Genomic DNA, 25,303 nt, shown 5'->3' with positions numbered 1-25,303 from the left:
CCAGTGAGTTACTTAGTGTTAGGGTTTGCAGTCCAGGCTCCTTGGCTTTCTGACTGGATTCCAGTAACACTGGGCTTCCCTTGCTTGCACACAGTGTCAGCTCTCTGCTCCCTTGGCTCCTCTTGCTTCCAGCAGCACTGGTTTCTTCTAGCATGCACCCAAGCAGTTCTCTGGTCAACCACAGCTCTAACTGCCAACCTCCTAGCTATGGTTTTAGCTTCTTGTCCGATCACACACTGCTCCTGGCTGTGGCAAGGAGAAACTCTCACCCCTCCATCATTCCTAGAGTCCTGCTCTCGGGATTGTCTCTTGCCAACACATCTCTCAGACATTCCTTGTCTTGATAAGAATGGGTTTTTTTTTTTTCTTTTCAATTCTTTATTTCTGATTTTAATTCACAAAATAAAATCAAAACATTTATTATAATTTCATACAATGAAATTATTTTTGAGGAAAGGGGTTAACCTAATTCTAATAATATCCTAAAACACAAATACCATTTCATAAATCAAATCGCCCCTTTCCAATTACCAAACAATATTGGGGAGCTACTAATGAGCATAAATTCTGAGGAAAGTTAATACAATTACATAATAACAGAAGTATTGTCAGGCTAATTTACCAAACCAAACAGTTATTGCTGGCTAATATTTCTATCCTCATCCCCACGAGCCCTCTGCTCTTCTAAGAATTTTTCCAAATCGGAAGGATCATAATATATGTATTTTTTCTCCTTCACCCACATCACACATTTACAAGGAAACCTTATTACCGTTCGTATCCCAAAAGTTTTAGCAATATTTGCTAGGGTAATAAATTTTTTCCGCCTGACTTGGGTTTCCCTTGCTATGTCTGGATAAATCCAGATCCTCTGGTCCTAGTAGAGAGAGGTCCTATTTAACATATAAAGCTTAAGAATTTTATCTCTGTCCTCGGACCGAGAAAATTTTACCACAAGGGTACCCCTTTCCTCCACTTGGGCACTAAGAGATGTCTCAATCAGTTCTGTGACATTTAAAGTTAACTCCTGCCGATCTTGTTTTATATCTCCATTTCGGTTACTCTGACCTATGAAATAAGCTTTAGCAATAGAAGGTAGATCTTGAGATGATAGAGAAAGAACATTCAAAAAATAATTCTTTAATTGTTCTCTTGATGAAATTAATTTACACTTAGGAAAATTTATTATCCTAAGGTTTAAGTATCGTACCTCATTTTCCAAAGATTCTACTTTTTTGGTTATTATATTTTCACCTTTGATAATACTGGCCTGTACATTTTTTACCGAATTTAGTTCTTCAACTCTTGCTAATGTAAGACTATTGCTAGTAACTAAAGGGTTTATATTTAATATCACATTTTGCATCTCTTTAATATTCACATTTAAATTTGTAATGTTAGTCTGTAGGGCTGTTATTGCTTGCCATAGCATTTCTAGGGAAACCTGTTTAGGAGGTGACAATGTACAAATAGGGGTTGAGGACAAAACATTATGCACAATATTTTCTTGTCTGTCAGAGTTCCCGATGTCTGGGGAAGAAATGAGTTCTCCAGCAATTTTGGATCTCCCGTCGGGTTTCCTTAAATTTTCCCCGACATTGTGCTCTCCCTCTGATGGACCAGCTGCTCCTTCGAGCACATTCACACAAACTGGCTTTATACCTTGTACCTCCTCAATAGGACTTTCCAGTAACATCGACTTCCGTATGTCTGGAGAGCCAGGTTCAATGATATAGCCAGTAGTCAGAGAGGGAGTTGGTACTGTTGGAGCCCCGGGACTAAGAGTCACTTCGCCTGATGGAGGAGAAATTTGCTCCTTATCTGCCTCCATAATAGGCCTCTCCGGGGTTATAACTCCCGACGGTGAATAAAAACCTGTTATCATTGCTTGTATATGCCTAATAGCCTCTGTGTGTAGGAAGCAAGCCGTCAGAAGAGCAGGAGTATGTGCCATGCAGAAAAGTATGCGCACAGAAAAAGTACTGATATGGGGCAGAATTTGGAAGAAAATATGCATAAATATCAAAATGGGCATGCATACTCCCATCTGCTAATCAGGTTGCCAAAATTAAATCAGACTTTTTTTGTCTGCAGTTCGTGTGCAGAGGATAAGGGGGGGGGGGGGGGGAACTGGTGAAGGTCTCTAAACTGGTGTTGGGAAGCAAAAGCATTTTCATAAGAAAGATGTGCGCACAGTCAACTTTATAAAATACCTGTCTCTGGCATAAACTGAGGGTTATTTCATATGTGTATGATGTTTTTACAAATTTAAATAAATTGTATGTGTCTATTTTTATAAAATAGCTGTGTAAACTATGCAGATACCTACATTTAAAAAGAAAATGCATACACATAACATATGTATGCACTTTCAGGGCGATGTGGTATTTTATGAACTGTAGGACTCTCACTGTGCAAGTTATACAAAAAAAGTGCATAGCTTTAGGCACACCTACTCGTGCATGTATGTAAAATTACCCTCAGTAAACTCAATTTGTTCAAATGGACCTGAATTTGTTCACTTTCTGCTATCAGAGCTACCTGGTCTACAAAGACTTTCATTAACTGTAGCATCTCCAAAGGGTTTGTTGTTTTTTTTTTGGTTTTTTTTTTTTAACTCCTTTAAAACAGATCTTATCAAATGTAAGTGATCAAGAGCAGAAGATGACAATATGCAGTCCTGGCACACAGCTGGTACCTAAAACGTTTAACTACCTACCTGTCTTTGTATACACGGTCACACTTTACTCTGTACTCTGCCAAGATTGAGTTAAATAGACACCATGGTCAAACGATTTCTCCCAGTCTCCAGGCCACCTTCAGACTTATTGTATTTTATGTATCTTTACAACAGTTGTCTGAGTGTAAAGATGGCTTTGTTACAAGTTTGTTTTTTCCTGAAACTTATTTGAGATTCTGACAATTGTTCTATTCTTGGATTTTAGCCTACATCTTCCCTACATAAAAAACTTAAGGAAATTCTACATTAGGTAGAAATCAATCTGCTGCCTTTTTTCTTCCAGATAGGAACAATGATGGCACACTGCCAGTTTTCTGTTTTCTCTTGAATCCACACCCCTTGAAATCCTCTGTAAAGCCATTGAATCCTGGCTCTCCTGTGGCTTTAAATGTCTGCTGATTGTTGATTTATGCCACGTGCTCTATTTTTTTGTGCCCATTCAATAGCAATTTCCACTCCTACTATTTAATAAGGTTAAAGTGTCCTTGAGCTAAAGATCTTACAATTATGTTTGACCAAACTTCAGACACAGATTGGGCGGACAGGAGAAACTGAATAGGAATCCATGGGCTTTCTGCACGGATGTTGCCAATTAAGAGTCTATGAAGTGGTTAATTTTTCAACAGTTATGCCACAATACCAGAGAATATAAAAAGGAAAGTGGAGGAATATCCATTTCCTTTGCATGTGGTTTGTATCTATTAAATCAAAAATGGCACTGAATCACTATTCTGAGACTGTGCAGTTAGCTCGGGCCCCCAAATTATACCTTTGAGCTACCTGACTTCAAGCTACTCACCGCTGATCCTGGTTTTAAAGGAGTGGCAGCTGGTAGAGGAGTCAGCACGTGGCCTCCCTGAAAAGTTAAACAAAAAAATAATAAATCAGAACAGTTTACATGAAAAGAATGCGAGGCTTTCTTGCTTCAGAACCTGGATGGTACATTTCCCAGTACCTGGAAGCACAGACTTTTCAGAATGCCAGTAGGCAATATTCAACTGCAAACACGCCGCTAACATTCTGCTTAGCCCAGATCACAGCACCAAACGTTTTGTACTTTGTCCAAAAAAAAAAAAAAAATGCTTGCAATATAGGCGAGACTCTCTCATGGTTCCTTTTTCTTATATTACGTAGCTACAACAACTAAGAAAATAGCACCAACTATGTCCCCAGCTTACGTGACAGATTCTGCAACTCCTGACTATCTAAAAGCATGCTGAGAGCCAATGCTCAAGAGGCATTTATCCACTCTGAGTTATCCAGATAAATGCCAAAGTCTGAATACCAGCAGGAATTATCCAGCCAAATTTTAGTTGGATAAGTTATTATGCAGCTAAAAGTTTGCTGAATAAATAAGGGGTGTTTGTAAGCATTCTGGGGTGGAGTAGAGTTAGCCGAATAAGTTATTTGGCCAACTCTAAACACGGCGATAAGCAGGTTTACAAGTTATTTGGGAACATGTTCCAGGAAAACGTGTCTAACTATATTCAAAAGAATATAGCCAGTTAAGTAGAAATCTGCTGTTAAAAGCAAAAACAAAATAAATAAATAACCACGCAAAATACAGTAACGCTGGAAGCTGCTGGGATCAGTTTGAGTCTACCATGATCCCAGCAGCCAGAGGTGTTTGGCAGGGTATCACGGGGTGGGAAGGGGGGGAAAAAAAAAAAACAAAGACAAGAGGAAGAGCTGGAGGTACTGTTTTCAGTAACTGGGGGGAGGGGGATATGACTGGCCCATACCAATCTACTCTTTTAGGCCCAATATTTGTGCCTTTGGGTTGGGAATCAGGCCCACAAGGCTTTTTTTTTTCCTTACTTGCAGAAAACTCCCCATTTAACCAGCTCTATGATTTTGATTATCCCCACTTAAGCCTAAAGTTGGATAACTTTAAACCTAGGTAGGAATATTTAAAGAGAGCCAGTTAGTTAGCTGGATAACTTTAAACCTATTTGGGGATATAAAGTGAGATGATTTACCCTGCTGGATAACTTATCCAGCTAACTTTAGCTGGATTAGTTATCTGTTTTTCATCCTTTTAAAATATCAGCCTCACTGGGTAGAAAAACAAATATGACAGACTTCATATACTACTGTTTTACTGGAAAAAAAAAATAATTAAAAATAGATTTTTGTCTGCTGAGAATCACTGGTTTTTATCGAAGTGTTTCAATAAATTCTATACTGCGTGCATCCCAACACTAGCTTAAAAACCACTTTTCATAACCAAGCTACAATAAAAAGGAAAAAAAAAATAATCAGACAGACATGGTTAAATGGCAAGACAATAGCCTGGGGCAGTAATTTGCTCAAGCAATATTCAGGCATTGGTGCCAATACTTCTGTATGTTTTGCAGTGGTGCCATGTCTTGCTACAGCAGACCCATTTTCTTTCTGGTAAAAAGGGTTGCTTTATTTTCCTTCCTACAGTCTATCATGTGCAGAGTATAGCACGCTCAAAAACAAAAATGTTTAAGGATGGATGAAACAAAATAACTATTGTACTCACAGTCTCAGTCTGCCAGAATGTGTCAACGATGGGACATCTCTTCTGACCAATGACATTGTAATACCACAACCATGCTTCTGGATTTATAGGCTCCCCCACTGTACCCAACACTTTCAGGGAACGGAGGTCATACCTTTGAAGGAAAAAATAATTACAGCAATGTCACAGACGCCATGAAAACACAGAGTACAAGCACTTCAAAATAATGTAAAGGTTGGGAAAGTTAGCAATGACTATTTCTACAGTTCTATGAAAAATGAATAAGCAAATAAGTTAAAATTAATGACAACTTCATTTTCATATAAAGGTGGACTGCTAATTTCTTCACCACCAGACTGGACAACACATAGAAAGTATCCTAGCATGCCATTTCCAAATTAAGATCAACCATATGTTTTTCCTCCATCTACACATCCATTTCTACCCGCTTCGGTCTGCACATCCACAAACTGATTAAGGGGAGCCCTAACCTTTGACACTATGGTCTTTCAATCATGGCTCCCATGGGCTTTTGCCCTTTTGGGCTTACATCCACCTCTATCCCCACCCAGCCCCCTGGTTTCTACTGTAATAGTTCTTGGACTAGTGACATAGATCATGATTCTCCGGAGCTTGGATATAGTGCATCTTTGACATGGTCAGTTTGTATCACTAATGCACAGAAAGATTCCCTCCAAACCAGATGCTAGAAGCACTATAAAAATTTAGAAGTACTTCTCTAGAAGTAATGGAAAACCTAAAAATTATTAAAAAAAAACAAAAAACCCGTCAGAGGCATTATAATCAAAAGACATATTTAAACAGACATGATCACCACCATAACAGATTCCAATTACGGTAACTCACCCCCTTTTTCTGTCTGATTCTTCCTGAAAATGTAAAGGACCAAATGATATCAATGTAACCCACCCCGGTGTGCCTATCCTGCATGGCTGCGGCCATAAACTTATCTGTGGTCTCTTCAGGGCAAAGACCCTGCTAGCGTTTTTCTGTGCCCCTTTTCACCAGGGCGTGGATCCTTTGGCTTGGAGGTAGGAAGGTCCTTTCAGGTCCTAATACAGGTGTAACTAATTCCCTTCCGGAAATTTCCCTGGGAGAGGGAAATTTCTACTGTGTGCCCAAACATGCTGCAGCTACCGGATTAGTGTCCAAAACAAAGTCTTTACTGCAAACACTGATTGAATAATGGCAGAATAAATATGCTTCCAGCACTACAGTCTTCTCGATTCTCCTTTACAATTCTTGTATCCTCTATTTGTGCAGGAGTCTTAAGTAGGTGAGGGAACTTTCCATCCTCCCGGATTTAGAAAATGGTACTCCTAGGTTACCCTTAGATGATCAGGAAAACCCCTACCAAGGTGGCTAAACGGTCTCTGCACAGAGAGAGTAAATCCTCTCTCCCCAGGGCCTTGAAGACTCCGGATGAGTGTCCTCACAGTTAGTAGTTCCTTACTTGTAACTTGATGGGGATCCCTTCTGGGAGGGATCCTGGATGGAACTGCAAATTCACAGGTCCTTGGATGGATAGGAAGAGGGGCAGAAAATCACTTCCTCCCAGATCTTGGAAATAACTTCTTCTGGTTCCCAAAAAGAAAATAACACTGGAGCTGCCTCTTGCAACAGGTCACCACCACTTCTGGGGCAGGCCTTCCCTATCCCTGGGCATCCTGAACACAGGATTCCCCATATCCCAGAAAAGGCCCCCAAGTGTCCAGCTAGGCTCCTACCAAGTAAATGTCCAGCCGCCAAAATATTCCCAGGACAACTACTCTGCACCTTGTGAGAAGAGTACAGCAGTGCATCCCATGACCTGTCCCGAGGCATCCCAAGCAGGCCAAAAATATAACTAAGGCAAACGTCTCCAGCCTTCTTTTTGAACTGCAAACTTAGACTGCCCGAGAGCCCTTGGTGGAGCTCTGCTATAAAACCTCTGAGTGGGACATCCATTACAGTACCCACAAATAGATCCTCCCCTAATTATTTATTTCTCACTAACTGCAATATCACAACATGTCCCAGGGCTTTCTGGCAACCCAAAAAGATGCCCTGGGTTACATCAATATTCACTAGGTGTTGCTAAATAGAAACCACAGTAGACTGCAATTTGTTTATACTACAAAACATTTAAAAAAATTCTGTAATGTGAGATTCAATATTAGATGTTATGTGGTGCTTTCAACCCACATTTTAAAGCAAAAAAAAAAAAAAAAAAAAAAGAGGCAGCCTCATTAGTCTTACTGCTAAATTATCACTCTGATTCCCAGCCTTTAAGTAGTGCTCTCTCTTCTCCACTTTAAATTATGGAAGACAATGATTTATTTCAGACTACAGTATTGCTGTGCAATATCAGACACCTCAAGCTGCTATCAGTTTGAGATGTGTTGCAATCCTGAACTGTGCAAAGCAGGGAGGATAAAGCAGTGTCATGTCTGTGAGGCCACTAGTTTCTAGACAAAGAAAATGCCAAAAATTCCAACTATAGAAGCAGCAAAAGAATTCTAGTAGCCAAATTAGTACTAGGGGAATAAAAAGGACAATTTGCAGTTTGTAATAGCTTTCACTGGACCATCCTAAGAATTACTAGGGATGTGGTACACAAGCTTTCAAGATCAAAATAAGTCACTTCAATTTCCTTCCACATCTGAAAAAGGAAACCATGCTATCTGAAAACCTCCTATAAAAGCATCCCCTTGTATAAATTCTCAGGTTGGGTCTATAAATGTCTACCTTCATTGTTTTGTGGTTCTATATATCGGGGGCAGGTGTGTATGTGACATACTATGTGTCTCTCAGATATTCAGTCAGTTCCCCATAGAGAAAAGTGGAGATATCTGAAGGTGCTAGGTGTATAAAGCACAGATAAACCCAAACTAGAATGGGACACAAAAAAAAACAAGCCACTCACTTCTTCACTGGTTCTTCTCCGTATTTCATTAGCAGGCGAATGGCAGTGGGCGCAGTATAGAATTTTGTCACTTTATATTTCTCAATCACTTCCCAAAATCTTCCCGCATGAGGATACAAAGGAATGCCTTCAAACTTAAATTAAAAAGGCAACTTAGAATTTTTTTTTTTTTTTTAAGAAGGTTATTTTAAGGATCTAAATTCAAAAGGATTCAAAGGTCAACCATGCTGAAACAAGATTCTAAAATGCTATTTTGCTAGTGCTAACACCTTTAATTATTTTATACATTTATATGCTTTAAATTCTTATCTCCATAAAAACATGGTAGCAATCCCCAATGCTTATCAGGCAGCCATCTCCAGATCATTTTCTGTTTGCTCATCCACAAATAGAACATTACTTACCTATGGACAAAAATTAACTTAAAAAGCCTAAAGCAATATATACAGCAAAATTCATTCTCCACATACCACTGGATAAACAATAAGACCTTTGTTTCTAAGATAAACTACACACAATCATGCAACAAAATACTTACCATTAAACTTGTGGCACCATTAGCCAGAGGCCCATATACAACGTAGGAGTGGCCAGTGATCCACCCAATGTCAGCCGTGCACCAGTACACATCACGCTCATGGTGGTCAAACACATATTTAAATGTTAAGGCTGTGTACAGGAGATAGCCTGCAACAGTGTGCACCACACCCTGAATAAAGAAAGGAATAAGATGGGTCACAGGTGCAGCCTAGTGCGAGCAACAGAGAATAATCATAAGGAAAAATACAAGGAGACGGCTGCAGAAACAAATGGTCAAAGTTAGGCAGAAAATTCACAGCTTCTATAATACTAACCTTCGAAAAGCAGAGGCTAAAATAACAGGGACAATGAGTTTTGCAGTTTAATATTCCTTTCTAATTTTAATACTGTACTTAGTCACTTATTTATAGTGCTGACAGACAATACAAGTAAATACCATCAGTACTCTGTTGCTATTTGTGTTGTGACTTCTCAGCTGTGATCATAAAAGGGGCCGATTTACTATATGTTAGTGACAGCCTGTAGGATATGATCCATGGCATCCTGTTCAATAACACCTGAGCACACGCACTAAGGCTCCCATTAACACTTTAGTGAATGGACAGTAAACTTTCAGGTACATGTTAATGAGCATAATAATGAGATGAAAATGAATGCATAAACTTTCACAAATTATCACACTCTAGTCTCTAAACCACATGCTATGGCCCAAAAAACGTGTCACCCATTCTGAACATTAGGTACAGATTGCACATACCTCCTGCTGGGAGGCGGCAGTTTGTTGGAGAAAATGGGAGACAACAAGCAAGGAGAACAGAAATGGATAAAAAAAGAGGAGCAAGAAAGATAGGAAGGAGAAAGAGGAGGTGAGAGGAGACAAGAGAACAGAGACAGCAAGGGAGAGTAAATGTTGGTTGCACCCTTGGATGTAAAGGTCTAGAATAACCTTCCACTAGAAACAATGCCTCCTAGCTACCTTGTTGGGTAGATAAAGTAATCAAGGACTGGACCTCAGGTGGAAGGAGGGGAGGCTAGTATTGGTTTGAGAGGATGGAGAGGAAGGGGATAATAAGAGGCATGAGGTCTTGAGTATAGCAGGTAGTAGGATCCAAAGAATGGGAGAAGATTGGGAAGAGCCAGCAAGGGAAGGCAACTTCTCCTCTTTTGCTCTACTCCAAGTTTTATATCCTTTTATGCATCTTCAATTATCTCAGGAAAGACTTATAAGAAAGGTCCTAACACTCAATCCCCTCAAAAGCAAAATTTGATTTTTTTTCCAAACGAAACATACTCATATTAAACTATATAGCAACACTGTTGCAAAATGATACAGGCAGCACAAAAGGCAACTGAAAAACAGGTGAGGTAGAGCGCACATAAGACAAAATGACTACTAGAAGATGGTACACAAGGCAGACCATTGAGGGGATCTGCCATTTGAAGACAGGTCAGTCAAAGTGCAGGAGACACAGTCCATCAATTAGGCATGAGGCATCCTCATATTCTGTTGGCTCTTCAACTATGGGGTGCAATGGGTTGAATCTGTCCCCACTGGATGGGCAGCTACAGGCCATCCACCTCTCATAGATGGGCTCCTGCAGGATCTGCTTGTGGACTCTAGCAAGGTTTTGAAAACCTCCTAAAACACATCCTTGTCTGGCATTTCCATGATGGTGATATGCTGAGGCTGAAGAGGATATTATCAGTCTGGTTAGGAGCAAATGGTCCATTGACAGTTTGTTCACTGCCTTTATCACATTTTTCCATAGACTTCACACCACCTCCATCAGATGGGTCTGGAAAGTCATCTTCTTTCCAAGAGACTTGAGGTCTTTACTAACTGTTGTGTAGGTGCTGTTGGTCCAACACTAACTGATGACCAGCAAGCACCTGGTCACCTCATCTCAAAAAAGATATAGCAAAATTGCTTACCTTGTAATAGGTGTTATCCCAGGACAGCAGGATGTAGTCCTCATATATGGGTGAAGTCACTGACAGAGCCCTATTGTGGGAAAACTTCTGTCAAAGTTTCTAGAAACTTCTGACTGGCACTGTGAGGCCACTGAGCATGCCCAGCATGCCATGATATTCTCTGCCACAGGGGCTCACTCTAGTCTCGTAGTGTAGCAATAAAAATAAAATATAAGGTATGAGACCCAACTCCACAGGGTGGCGGGTGGCTTTCATGAGACCTACATCCTACTGTCCTGGGATGTATTACAAGGTAAGCAATTTTGCTTTATCCCAGGACAAGCAGGATGCTAGTCCTCACATATGGGTGATTAGCAAGCTAGAGGCTGAGTCATTTTGTAGTGAAGCAACAGTGAAGTATTGTTGTTGAAAATGAATCAGCCGAAGATTACAGCAGGTTGGATGTAGAAGGAGTTGGGATTAAACTGGAAACAAGTTCCTTAAAACAGATTGTCCATAGGATGAATCTTGTTGTCCTTCTTTGTCCAAAACAGTAATGAGCTGCAAAGGTGTGAAGAGAATTCCATGTTGCTGCTTTACATATGTCAAGGATTGGCACTGAACGATAGTGTGCTACTGAGGTTGACATTGCTCTTACTGAATGTGCCTTTACTCGCCCTTGGAGAGGAAGGCCTGCTTTTTCATAGCAAAACTGTATGCAATCTGCTAGCCAATTGGAGAGAGTATGTTTACCCACTGCTTTACCCGGTTTGTTTGGATGTCCTGTGGACTGCAGTGCGGTTTAAGTAAAAAGATAGTGCACGTTTGCAGTCCAAGGTATGTAAGGCACTTTCTCCTTGGTGAGACTGAGGCCTTGGAAAAAATGTAGGTAAAACTATGGATTGGTTCAAGTGGAATTCCGTAACTACCTTGGGAAGGAATTTTGGATGTGTACGGAGAACCACTGTCATGTAGGAACTTTGTATAGGGTGAGTACGAGACAAGTGCTTGTAACTCACTAACCCTTCCAGCTGATGTAATGGCTATGAAGAAGATAGTATTCCATGTGAGAAATTTAAGATCACAGGAATCTATGGGTTCGAAAGGAGAACGCATTAGCCTTGCTAAAACCAAATTCAGGTCCCATTCTGTGACTGGAGGCCGAATTGGTGGTCTAATTTGAGTTAAACCTCTCATAAACCTACTGACAAGAGGTTGTGTGGATATAGGTGCATCTCCCATCTTGTTATGGTAAGCTGAGATTGCACTTAAATGTACTCTTACAGATGAAGTCTGGAGACCAGATTCTGAAAGATGGTATAAATAGTCTAGTAGAGAAGTAGTGGGGCAAGTGAAAGGATCAATATTCTTTTGGCTGCACCAGAGAGTGAATCTCTTCCATTTGGAAGAATAATTTTTCTGTGTGGAAGGTTTACGTGAAGCTATAGCACTTGAGATACATTGGCTGAAATATTGAGTGGTTGTAAAATCAAGCTTTCAACATCCATGCTGTCAGGTATAGGGATTGAATGTTGGGATGGCGCAACCAACCCCGATCCTGAGTTATGAGAGTGGGAGCAACTCCCAGATGAATTGGATCCCTGACTGAGAGGTCTAGAAGTGTGGGAAACCACACGGGTCTACGAGTATCATGGACCCCTTGTCCTGTTGTAGCTTCACTAGAGTTTTGGTTATGAGCGGTATTGGAGGATACGCGTATAGAAGGCCTGAGTTCCAAGGGCGAGCAAAGGCGTCCTTGGCTGGCTGGGTTTTCTGTTTGTGAAGAGAACAGAATTTGTCCACTTTGTGATTCAGATGTGACGCAAAGAGGTCTATTGTTGGTTGTCCCCAATGCTGAAATATCCTGGTCGCTACTGAGAGATCCAGGGACCATTCGTGTGGTTGGAACTGACGACTGAGTCGATCTGCCACTACATTGTGAATGCCTGCCAGATAAGTGGCCCGGAGGAACATTGAGTGTTTCAGGGCCCAGCCCCAAATCTGTGCAGCTTCTTGACAAAGGAGATATGAGCCCGTACTTCCCTGTTTGTTGATGTACCACATGGCAACTGTGTTGTCTGTTTGGATTAGAACAATCTTGTGTGAAAGGCAGTCTGAACGCATGCAGTGCATAAAGTATAGCTCGAAGCTCCAGGAAATTGATTTGAAATGTTGCTTCGAGTTTTGTCCAAGTACCCTGGGTTTGGAGATTGTCTATGTGAGCTCCCCAACCTAAGGTGGATACATCTGTAGCTAACATTATCTGTGGAACAGGTTGCTGGAAAGGTAGGCCCTTGTGCAAATTGTCCTTGTTCATCCACCAAAGTAGAGAGGAACGTAGCTGGTGGGTTACTTGAATTGGAAAATGCAGTGGTTGAATGGCTTGGATCCATTGAGATCTTAAAGTCCATTGAGTTACCCGCATGGCTAGTCGTGCCGTAGGAGTGACGTAAACTGTGGAGGCCATGTGGCCTAGCAAGGTGAGAAACTGATAAGCTGTTGCTAGTTTCTTTGAGTGAATCGACTTTGCCAACAGGGACAGTGTTTCTGCTCGATCATTGGGTAGAAAAGCCCTTGAGAGGATAGTGTTCAATTCTGCTCCTATGAATTGAAGCAGGTGAGATGGAGCAGATGGGACTTTTGATAATTTATGAGAAATCCCATCGAATGGAGGACAGTAATTGTTTGAGAGAAGCGAGAGCTCCTTGTAGAGACTGACTTCTGATGAGCCAGTCATCTAAGTATGGAAACACATGGACACTTTGTTTGTGCAAGTGTGCTGCTATTACTGCCAGACATTTTGTGAACACTCTGGGAGCAGAGGCAAGACCGAATGGCAGTACTCTGTATTGGAAATATTGATGCCCCACCATGAAATGCAGGTACTTGCGATGAGGAGGGAATATTGTAATGTGAACGTAAGCGTCTTGAAGATCCAGAGAAAAAAGCCAATCTCCTGTTTGAAGAAGAGGAAGCATGGTGCCTAGCAAAACCATCCTGAATTTTTTCCCTTCTTCAGAAATTTGTTGAGATTTCTGAGGTCTAGGATGGGATGTAGGCCTCCAGTTTTCTTTGAAATGAGGAAATACCGGGAATAGAATCCTCTGCCCTGCTGAGACCTGGGCACTGGTTCTAAAGCCCTGGCTTTCAGAAGGGTGGATAATTCTATTTGTAGTTGAAGCATGTGATTTTCTGGGAGATGGAAATATCTTGGAGGAAAATCTGTGGGGGTTGAGAGGAAATTGAGTTGATAACCTCGAGATATTGACAGAACCCATTGGTCTGATGTTATTGGTATCCAATTGTTGTAAAATTTGGATATCCGGCCTCCTACCGGAAGTTCTGGCTGAGGATTGGAGAGGTAGCTGAGTTCTCTGGATTTGGTTTCAAAAACCAGCAGCAGGTCCTGTCTGTGTAGCAGGCTGGGTCCTTGTTGTTCTTGGTTGTCTTGTTTGCGGCCTCTGTCGAGTTCGGGAAGGCCTGGCACGAGAGATAGGAGGATTGTATCTTCGCTGCCTGTAAAAAGGCCTTCTCGTGTCCTTTCGTTGGGGCCTACGCCCAGAGTGTGTAGGGGGATCTTGTGGGAGGGAGGAAAGCTGTCTCAGTGTTTCACAGTGTGCTCCTTGAGTTGAGCCACTGCATCCTGGACTTTAGATCCAAAATGGTTGTCTCCCAGGCAAGGTAGATCCACTAATTTGTCCTGGACCTCTGGTCTAAGGTCTGAGGCCTTAAGCCATGCCCATCTCCTGGCACTGATGCAGCTACCCTTGAAGCTGTTTCAAAGCCGTCAGGCTGCACGGACCTCATGTTTCCTGGCCTCCAGACCCTTGTGGATTATGGCCTGGGCAGCCTCCTGATGTTGAGTGGGGAGAGAAGGAACAAATTCTTGGATTTGCTTCCATAAATTCCGCTGGTATTGGGTCATATAGAGCTGGTAGGAAGAAATCCTTGAGTTCAACATGGCCCCTTGAAACACTTTACGACCCAGGGAATCCAAAAGACAGTGGTCTTTACCTAGGGGATTGGAGGAATGTGTTCTTATCTTTTTAGATTTCTTCTGTGCTGATTCTACCACGACTGAGTGGTGAGGGAGCTGAGACTTGATACCCGGGAGTGGATTGTACTAGGTATGTACTATCCATTCTCTTATTCACTGCTGGAACGAAGCAGGGATGTTCCCATATACGATGCTGTAATTGCAAGAGAACATCATGCACTGGAATTACTATCTGTTTTGGAGGGTCAACAAACTGAAGTACCTCTAAGGTTTGATGTCTGGAATCCTGCTCTGTCACTAAATTAAAGGGAATGGAATCTGCCATTTCTTGAACGAAAGTGGTGAAAGTGAAATCTTCTGGAGATTTCTTTCTGGGATCAGGTGGTGATGGCTCGGACATGAAATCCTCCGATGATGTATCTGTGTCCGTGTCACTCCAAGTGTCAATCTTGGGTTTGTTGTGGAGTTGACTAAGTCCTTGGTGGGGGAGGTCCTGGTAAAGGATCTTCATGAAGTACATCCTCTGGATCTTCCTCCCTTGGATTAAAAGGTAGAGAATCCAGTAATTCCTGATATCTTTTCATAAGGATATGGTGGAGTGTTGACACTGGTTGTCCTGGAGCCCCAGGAAGGAGTGGTACTGTTGATGGAGGCTTCGGCCTTGATGCAACCACCAGTGTCTTCGATGTCTTTGAAGGCACAGTAGATACTCTGTCTTGTTTTCCTGGCATCGGTGCTAGAGTGAACAGTGGCATCGGTGCTGGAGTTGAAAGAGCCATAGACATCGGTGTTGTACTTGTTAGGGACAAAGGTACAGACGTTGGCATCGATAATGTCATCGAAGTCATCTGTGGAATCGATGTTTCCACTAGCATCGGGGCTTCCCCTGGCATGGGGATTGGTCCCGGCATCGGTGATATCACTGGTATCGTTGATGGCATCATCGTCGGTACTGTTACCGGTATCATTGATGTCATCGGTGCCGATAATGGCATAGTCATCGGTAATGTTACCGGCATCGGTGATGTCACCGGGGTCGATGACATCACCGGCATCATCGCTGGCATCGGCACGGTCGCTGGAATTTGTTCTTGTAAAGGCTTGCATTACTGCTTGTTTGATTAGCAGTGCCAAGTCCTGTGGCACTGATGGAACGGTAGGCGCCGATGGAGAAATAGGTGAAGGCTGCACGGGTTCCGTCGATGCAGGCCCTGACCGCGGCGATGCTTCGTTATGTTTTTGCCACTGCACTCTGTTCCCCTTGGGAAGGTACTAAATGTGACATCGGGGCATGGTGGTGTCGATGCTTGTGTTTAGGCCGCGATTCAGTTACCGACCTTATCGATGCAGTCAACTGTGTTGGTGATGTTTTGTCTCCAGATCCGTCTGGAGAAGTTTCTTCAGCAGGACTTTTTTTGTCACTCCTGCTGGGGACGATTTTGACGACGAAGGAGAAGGAATAAGTTGGAGTTGGAAAAGGTGCTCCATTTTTTCTTGACGAAGTTTACGTCCTTTAGGAGTCATTTCTGCACACTGTGGGCAGGAAGAAATATCATGTTTGTCTCCCAAACAGAGCACACATTCAAGGTGTGGATCCGTGAGAGACATGTTCCTACTGCAAACCGGACATTTTTTGAATCCGGAAGCCATGATAATATCGATGGTAGTCGATAAAGATGGGGAAATCTCTATGAAGAGAAAAAATTCTTGTTTTACTCGATGCAAAAACAGTGAAAATGTCACCGGCCGGTGAGAAAAGAGAGAGTGAGATCCCGTATGGGAGAAATAGTTACAAAAAAAATGACTTTCAGTCAGAATATAGTGAGTAAACTCGCGGGCTCCTATCTCTGCGATGCTTATGGCAGCGCGGAAAAACAAAGACTAGAGTGAGACCCCTGTGGCAGAGAATATCATGGCATGCTGGGCATGCTCAGTGGCCTCACAGTGCCAGTCAAAAGTTTCTAGAAACTTTGACAGAAGTTTTCCCGCAATAGGGCTCCGTCAGTAATGTAACCCATATGTGAGGACTAGCATCCTGCTTGTCCTGGGATAAAGCAGAACTAGAAAGATAAAGAGAAGGGTGACCAAAATGATAAATAGGTTACAGTTCCCCTATGAGGAAAGGCTGAACAGGTTAGGATTCTTCAACCTGGAAAAGAGATGGCTGAGAAGAGATATGACAGAGGTCTATAAAATTGTGAGTGGGGTAGAATAGATATTTGTTGGAGGATATGGTGAAAGCAGTTGGTATAGCTGGTTTAAAAAGGGTTTATACTAGTTCCTGGAAGAAAAAAAGGTTATAAGCCACCATTATCCATGTGGACTTGGGAAAGCTACTGCTTAATTCTTGAGCAAGAGCAAGGATTGATCTATTCTTGTGGCCTAGATTGGCCACTTTCTGAAACAGGATGTGGGCTTGGACCTTTGGTCTGACCCAGTACAACAGAAATTATATGACATGACATGACTCCCCACAGTCCATGCAAGATGAATCTATCAAGGTAGCAATGGAGAGCCTGGTGTGGAATAGCTATGATGGGAGGAAATATGAGCCATAAGCTGGTGGCACCTTACACTGATGCATATGCTTTTGATAAGAGGAACTCTGCTGCTGACTCTGTATTGAAGCTATAGGTGATGTTCAAGGGCTGTCATGTGCAATATAGACTTGATTCACTATGTTCCCCCCCCGATATAGAAGAGGAGACAAGCCTTAGTAAAGCAGGCAACATGGGGCTATTAGAGAGGCTTAGTATCTTCCTCTAATTCCCCGAGACAGCTGTATTCAGTCTCTTTTGTGATCCTGGCTGAAGCAACAGTACTCCAAGCAAGAAGCAGGTTTAAGTATAGTAGTTAAAGCATGTGTATTCCACTTGTTCCACTAACACTTGCCTCACCCTTTCAAGGTTGTTCCCCTACTGGGCACTACAAGCATGACGACAGTCCAAGGCTAACTACATTTCAAGATGGGCAACTCTCTGGACATTGGACCTTGTTTTGGGATAGTAAGTTATTCACCTGTTTTGTCATGCACTTCAGCAGTGGTATCCAGCATTTCTCCAAGGTCAAAAATGACTTCTGATCCCATGCCATACAACCTTTCCTCAAGTCTATTCAGCCAATAAGATGAAGCATTGCTGCCTTCTGTTTCTCTGGTGTCACCTCCCTGCTGGTATATCTACCAGCCTTGGTGCTGGATAACATTTGGAAGCTGCAGCCATGTTCCACTAGGGTTTCCCTGATGCACTGCTATGTGGCTAAAGACTTCCATGTTGAATCACTGCAATCAGGATGCTCTAATCTAGAACATTCTCCATGTTCTTATCTTGACTGTACTTGAGCATCTGCAAGCTTGCCTTTGGATCTATGGCACTGGCATTTGGTCCCACCTCCTCCTCATGCTGTACTTACGTTCCAGGTTGGTGCTGTGGGGGCCTCCCTGCCAGTTCCTATTATACCCTTTTCCCTAGTCCTCCTCCTGTACCTGCTGGACAATTCCCTCCTCCTTTCATGAGCTGGCTACTTTGCTGCTGCACCACCTCCTCCCTCTTCAGCACCTCCTGCACGCCACTGTTTTTCATGGCAAACATGACCTCTCCCCTCCTACCTTTCCTCACTTCAGCATGCTCAGCTGTCATACTCCTAGTACATCCATGCACCCAGACTCTCCCATCCTTCCAGGTCCTCTAGTGTCACTTCTCTGTTACAAAACTAGAGACCAACAGGCATCCTTGCAAGCACACCAGAAAACAAACAGGCAGGGAAACAAAAGCACAAGACAAAGCAAGGCCAACTATTCAATCGCTTCTTCCCCTCCAATCAAATCCTTCCTGCCCGGGTCCAGTTCCTATCTTCTCTCTGCACTGAGCACAATCAATGAGCCTCCAATTTATTATTTCTTTGGTAGAAGAGGGGAGCAACTGAAAAAAAAAAAAAAAAGCCGTACCACACATGCAAAAAAATAGTGCAAAGGTGGTATAAATAGTGCCACAAGCAAAACGTTAATGCTCAGGTGTTATGTTCTACTAGCCTGCATGCAAACATCTAGCACACATGCTAAAGCTAGCCAATTTTTTTTTTTTAAGTGATTGCATTCTCTGCATTTCATTCAGTTAGTGAACAGCATGTGAAATGTGATATGGGGGAGAGCTAAGATGACATGACTCCTATAATAGTTTTGCTGCAGTTCTTTTATTTTTTAGCCTGAGCTATCTCCAAAAAGGAAAGCTAAGCTAGTTTCCACCTACTGTAACCTCAATGTCATTATCCCAACAGTGAATGGAAGCCATCCTGGAGAAAGGTTTGGCAGTCCCCGAGGGAGGGGAAGCTTATTGCTGCACAGAGCAAAGAAGGGCTTGACTCAGCTGGAGCTGAGGTTTCTCACCACTCCTCCCAACTCTGTCCCACCAGTGTCTTGTCCTCTACATCTGGGCTCTGTGCTCAAATCAAGACGATCCAGAGAATCGAGCTGTTGAGTGTGATGCTGCGGGAGGTACCACTACTAAAAATGCTGTCAGTTTTGTTCTGGGATAAACTCCATTTTGATGAAATGCCAGTTTAAAAAACAAAACCCACTTAAAATGTAATACTGGCATTCGTGTGAAGAATTGTGAAGATTGCTCACAATACACTCGGATATCACTTGATTACTTAAATGTTACTAAAACCTCAAAATCAATTTTCTTCTTGGTTCCTCCCAACACAACCCCTTGGCAAAACAATCGCCTTGGACTAAAAGCTTTAAATGTTACATTTTGTGACAAGCCTTGGAAATTGAAATAAGACTTATTTAAAAGAAAACAAACATGTAACATCTTTGCCCAAACAAGATATGGAACAACGGACTCTTAGGGTCTAAATTGGTGGGACATTAAGTGTGGACATTGTTCTGGTTACCCCTTATGTTGACGACTGGATCCCATAACAGATTGATAGAATGCCTTAAGATTTTTTTTTTACTAATTGCACCCACTTTTTGTAGAGTATGCAATCCGTCGGTGCAAAAAGGTGTGTGGGTAAGACAAGTAGGGCTTTTAGGATATGTACAGTAGAACATTGGAGTCGTTTGCATCTTAAGATGATTGGAGCACATATTGTAATGCACTGCACTGGAGAGAAATAGCTATTTGACAGACGGAGGTTTGCTGACCTTGTTCAGCTTCATCCTCTAATATAAAATAATTTTTCTATATTTTCAAAGATTGAATACTTGCACATAGTATACTGAGATTTTTGAAACATGCTTGCTCCCCACAATATTTTCTAAAAACAGTTTGTGTGCCAGACATGCATCAAACCCTTTTCACTAGTTCATATTTACTTTTGGCTTTCCAGTAGAACCACTTGTGTACAGGATGAAGAGCGGGTCTTCTGCATCCAGCCACTCGGGTTCACACTCCTCACTGGCATCCAGCATCAGCTCGTGCCACCATATGTCGACATCTGCATTCCATGGTAACTGCAGGACAGAAGGGAAAACCTGTGATAAGTTCTGGGTATGAATAAAAAGAATGATTTTAACAGACCCTTGTCAGGAGGACACTGTCTCCTGGAGAGACAGACAAACATCACAGCTATGACAGCCATTACTTACCGGTGGAAAGGCCAGGCAGCTAGTAGACTGGCCATTAAGCTTACAGAGTTCTCAGCATCACGTTTATTGCACCCACAGACTAGCGATGTTGAAAAGCATGTTCTTGTAACCCCCAGCTCCTATATTACATAAAAGTAGTACAGAATACTTTTCTGAAAGGGAAGTCCCTCTTGTGAAGAAAAAGATACATGCACAAGGATTACCTTCAAATTAGACCATTCATGCTGGATCTGTGGGTCCCAAAGGGGGGAAAAAAAGTCTTTACTTGGATAAAGTGGCAAGAATATATGTACAACTATTTACATTTGGTCCAATGAGCTGGATCAAGCTGCAGTTCAGTATAGGAACACAGCAGTTCCAGTAGCATGTATACTCTTTCCTTCCCTTCTATTAAGATCCAAACTTCACACCATCTGCAGTCAAGTCTCAGCGTACAAGGTAACTACCCTGGAGTCAGGGTAATGACTTTACAAGAACCTGCCCAACTAGAAGGTTCCAGATGAATGCTGCAGCCTACCAACGTATCCAGTTCTCTAGGGCTATTGCTTTTCCCAGTCTGAACACCCTGAGGGCAATAATCAAAGCTTTTTAGGGTGAATGAATGTATGTTTACCTGTGTAAAGAACATGTTTTGATTGCCTCCCTCAGTGCAGGTCAAAATATCCATGCTATTCGCAGGGACCAAAACAATTCATCTACAAAAATTAGTGTTTACATAAAGACAAAAATTACATTTATATGGGAGGGTCATACAATGAGATCTACTATTCAGTAGTTTCAGTCTACTTGCATAATCATGCTATTGTTTTGTATACTGATTTATATAAAACAAGCTTCATCCACACCTGACAGTGCCATGTGCCCAGGGCACATATCACCTGCAGAGAAAGAGGGCCAAGGGCATGAAGAGACCGCCTTTTCAATTCTCTGCACACACATTTGTAGCCACCAGACAGTTTTAAGGAGCAGTTTTCCGTTTGAAAAATAGTTTGCTGTCCTACACGAGGCTTCATAATCGCTCTCCTTGTTGGTAGATTCTAAGGCCATGGCTCCCAAATGAAAGAAGCCAGGGGAAGGGGAGAAGTCTGAAGCCTTGAACGTTCACCAGATTCCTCTGGCATGGGGAGGAGACCAGAAAGCCACTCTGCTCTCAACCACCTCCTCTCTTATCTCTAGGAAGCTCAGAATTGTGTTCCTTCTGTACACAGGAGGCCTGAAGCTTTTCTTTTTTTTTTTTTTTAAATATAAATATGGACCCCTGCAGTCCAAAGGGACGCTACTGGGCAACATTCTTTGTGGTAAATATAGTCTACTTTTGTAGAAAGGCAACAAAGCCTTAAATTCTGTTTTCTGTGCGGTCTCATTTCTCTCTTATTTTTATTTATTTATAGACATTTTCTATACTGGTGTTTGGAACCAAACCTTCACATCTTGTCATTTCACATCATCTGACATGTGCGCAAAGGTCAGTGCTCTCGCACCAACAGCATAAAGCTCTTAAGAACCATCCATCCAACATACGTAAAAATTGGCTTTGGGGAATTTTACTGTCGCGGGGGTAAAGATGGACTAACCATGCAACCTTATGGTCCACGCCTTCCAAAGGAGGAAACCTTTTTTTGGCAATAAGAAAAAAAAAAAATAAATTCTATAGCATACTAATAGAATCTAATTTTTTTCTGCCATTTTTCTTCTGCCTTTTCTGCAGACTGCCAACTGGCAGCAGAGGTGGGAACACGACAGGAAGCAGCAACAAGTGCCACATTAAATTCATCAGCTTTCAGCTTTTATTTAAAAAAAAAACCAAAAAAAAAAACCACACTTCTCTTCAGAAAGTTGGGCAAAAAATGTTATTCAGTCTGTCACTGAGGAACTGATGCTCTGATCACCGAGGTTTATCCTCTGTTTAAACGGCACCCTGAGCATGGAAGCCAACTCCTCAAAATCATGCACGCCTCCAAAGCTTTTACATTACTTAGGATTTCTACAATACATATTTCACCTAGAAAAGTGAGTTTCAAGCATGTTTTACATTATATGCCCAGTAAAAAAGAATCAAAGTTAAAGTTTAAAAGTGCTCATAATTAGTGGTGAGAAAGAGAAAGTGGTTTAATGTTTTAATTAAAATTCAGTGAATGGGTCTAAGCCCCCTACCTCAGGCCATAACACTGTACACTGTGGTGAAGCAGACCTGCAGTCTGAGGATCACTCAAATGTACTGCAGAGATGATGTAGAAGCCCATGGAGGAAGGGAAGACTGCTGCTGCTGCTATTGTGATGGGCCAGTGCCAAGGACTGATCTTAGTGCAGACTTCCCTCCAGCCCGTAGAGCTGGAAAGGGTAGTTGACCCACCCTGGATTCAAATACAGAGAGGGAGCAGTTGGAGTTTCTGCTGACTCAGCACTCCACACAGAAGGTCCCAGCATCAGCTGGGTCTAGAGTCACTCAGGGATGACCCCTAGTGGCTAGATTTAGGAAGCATGATTACAGGGGTCCAGGGCCAACACCAAGGACTAGATTTGGTATGGTGGGAGGTTGGAGGGCAAAGGGTAGCGTAAAAATATGGGAACAATCCCCTGGTATTTGCACATTTAAAAGGTCCATGGTGCCAGGATTCTAAAACACTGGCTCCAACCTCAGATGCAAGCTCAAAAGGAGGAAACTGTTGGGTCAACAAAATAAATTTAAAAAAATCACGACCCAAATGAATGCTCCCGTTTTCTGAATTCTGACTGCCTGAATTTGACTAGTCCTCCCTGCTCCTTGGGAAGAGCAGTCAAAATCCATAGGTAAGAGATAATGCTAGGTCATGTAGAATTGAAGAGCACGAAATGCTTGGGTGAAGGATGGTCTGCTTCCCTGGAAGTGTAGCCAGAGCTCCTGATCAGCTGTGAAACATGGCAGATGGCCTCCTGTGTATACAGACTGGAAGCAAGACCACAGCAGCCAAGTGCCAATTAACTAATGGCACATCATTTTGGCTAGTGGTATCAAGCAGAGAGTTTAGCAAAATAACGTTTTCCCAACTTTATCTTTTCTTCCTGACGCACTGATTATGTGTTTGAAGTATGTATTTGGAAATGAAGCAGCTATCATTACTAAAACATTACAGTCAAATTAAATTGAAATCAAACTCTTGCAGGTGTGAGATCACAACAATAAGCCACTTGGCTTATTGATTTGCTAGTTATCTTTATATCAATTCAATTAATTCTACTCCACAATATGTAATTTCTCTCAGCCTTTCCTTTTTTTCTTTTGTGTGTACTCTGTTCTTTCATCCCTTCAGGGGATATATGTGTTTCGAAGGTTATTTCCCCTCAGGCATCTCTCCCAATGTATTCAAATACAGCAAACATGGCTGCATCCTCCCCAAATGAACAAAAAGCATGTGTCCATAAAATGTGCTTCAGGCACAAACTTCAGAGCCTCTCCCCTTTAAAAAACTTCCCTTTAAGAAAGGTACAAACATAAAAAGAGATAGTTTTGCAGTTGGTAGCTCTTGATCTGAGCTTTGAGAGGATATGTAGGTCACAAGGGTTCATTTCTCCAAATGTAAAACTGAGTGGTCCATATTCAGCATTTAGCTGGATAATTTGAATTATTCAGCTAAATACAGACTTTTGAATATTTTTGCCACTTATCCAGCTAACATACAGGCGTTCTGAGGCAGAGTTATGTTAGCCAGGTAAGTTATCCAGCCAACTCCAATATTCAGTATTAGCCAGATAAGTTATCTGGCTAACTCTGGTTGTGCTGTAGAGTAATCCTAAAGTTAGCTGGATAAACCAACTAACTTCAGGCACTAGCTGGTTAGAGATTGGTTCCCTCGGACGGAAAGTTTAGCTAAACATGTGTAGCATGCATACATTTACTCAGTTAAAAATAGACGGCCTAGGGATGGGGGTAGGTCAGATGAATTAAGTTAAATAGTCCTGATTTTAAGATCTTTTGAGAGCTAGCGCCCCATCCCTCAGGTCCAAACGGAATGAGTGGGTCGGTGTAATACATGGACATTGCCAGAAGCTAAAGGGAGTCAGAATATATTATAATGATAGCGTGGAGGAAAGGAGAAGGATTGATGTGATGGAGTAATAAGGTGACAAAATATTTCTATTTCTCTGTCACTTTCATCAGTCCAACATCAACTCCCACCCTCACCCCCCACCCTCAGAGCCACAGCCTGTTTTAAAACTGGGGATCTCAGGATGGCAACGTTCAGAGATACAGGATGATCAAGGGTGTTTTATCATATGTTCAGGCAATGTAGCTGCTTTATAAGTCTAGTCACTGGGAAAGGTCTTCTCACCGACCGTACAAGCTATACCGCACAATGCAATGGGGTTAACTATTTCACACATTGGACTCTTGATGGCAGATTATAAAACAGAAATGCTCAAAGAAAAAAAAATTAAATAAAAAAACCCAGCACAACATTTTAAAAAATAATGGAAGCTGGCTCCACAGACAAAGACCTTATAATACAAACTGAGGACAGTACACAATTTCAAATGTGCTCAGTGAGAATATATTCAGGTATTTCTTGAACTCAATTTTTTTATATTGAGGCTATCACCACAGGATAATGGTGTATATATCTTACAGTGTATCCATCATGGACAAATGTCCCACCACCAACAGAGATATTAAAGAACATGAAATTCCTCAATTCTATATAGCTTTGACATTTCAACAGTGGCTCTCATTTGCTGTAGTTCTCACAATATTCCAATATCATAAAATGATCCTCCAGGTCAGAGATGAGAACAAACAGGGACCAGCAATGTTCTACAGAATGGATATTTTACATTTTAAAAGCTTTACTATAGTGAATCTGAACTGCAGAAAGCCACTGTGGACACAAGGTCTTTGGGGCCCATCATTTGTTTCAGTATAATGGTGAAAAATCTCTTTTCTATCCTGGCAGTTATCAGAAAATTAGACATGGCTTGTGATGTTTAAACTGCACTCTTTGCTCCGCGACAGTCCAACTGTTAATGGGCTGATCACCACCGAGCCACATCCCAGAGTATAACGCATTATGCCTCACTGGTCAATCACCTGCAATCTGGAACAGACTTGCATTGGCATTGCATGGAATCTCCAA

At 42.0% G+C, this 25,303-nt stretch overlaps 1 protein-coding gene across 1 annotated transcript in view; it reads right to left on the bottom strand.

Annotated features, from left to right (window-relative positions):
- LOC115085235 (acetyl-coenzyme A synthetase, cytoplasmic-like) overlaps positions 1 to 25,303 on the bottom strand; it is a 107,780-nt gene that overhangs the window by 37,749 nt on the left and 44,728 nt on the right. Inside the window, 5 exon segments of the mRNA XM_029591009.1 lie at positions 3,540 to 3,596; positions 5,250 to 5,382; positions 8,155 to 8,288; positions 8,693 to 8,863; positions 19,923 to 20,060. Of these exon segments, the coding sequence (XP_029446869.1) occupies positions 3,540 to 3,596; positions 5,250 to 5,382; positions 8,155 to 8,288; positions 8,693 to 8,863; positions 19,923 to 20,060 (633 nt within the window).

This window comes from Rhinatrema bivittatum, chromosome 2 (assembly GCF_901001135.1).
Source record: "Rhinatrema bivittatum chromosome 2, aRhiBiv1.1, whole genome shotgun sequence".
In the NCBI taxonomy this organism is placed as follows: Eukaryota; Metazoa; Chordata; class Amphibia; order Gymnophiona; family Rhinatrematidae; genus Rhinatrema; species Rhinatrema bivittatum.
The sequence above is the reverse complement of the archived record's forward strand: the minus strand, read 5'-3'. Positions and strand labels throughout refer to the sequence as shown.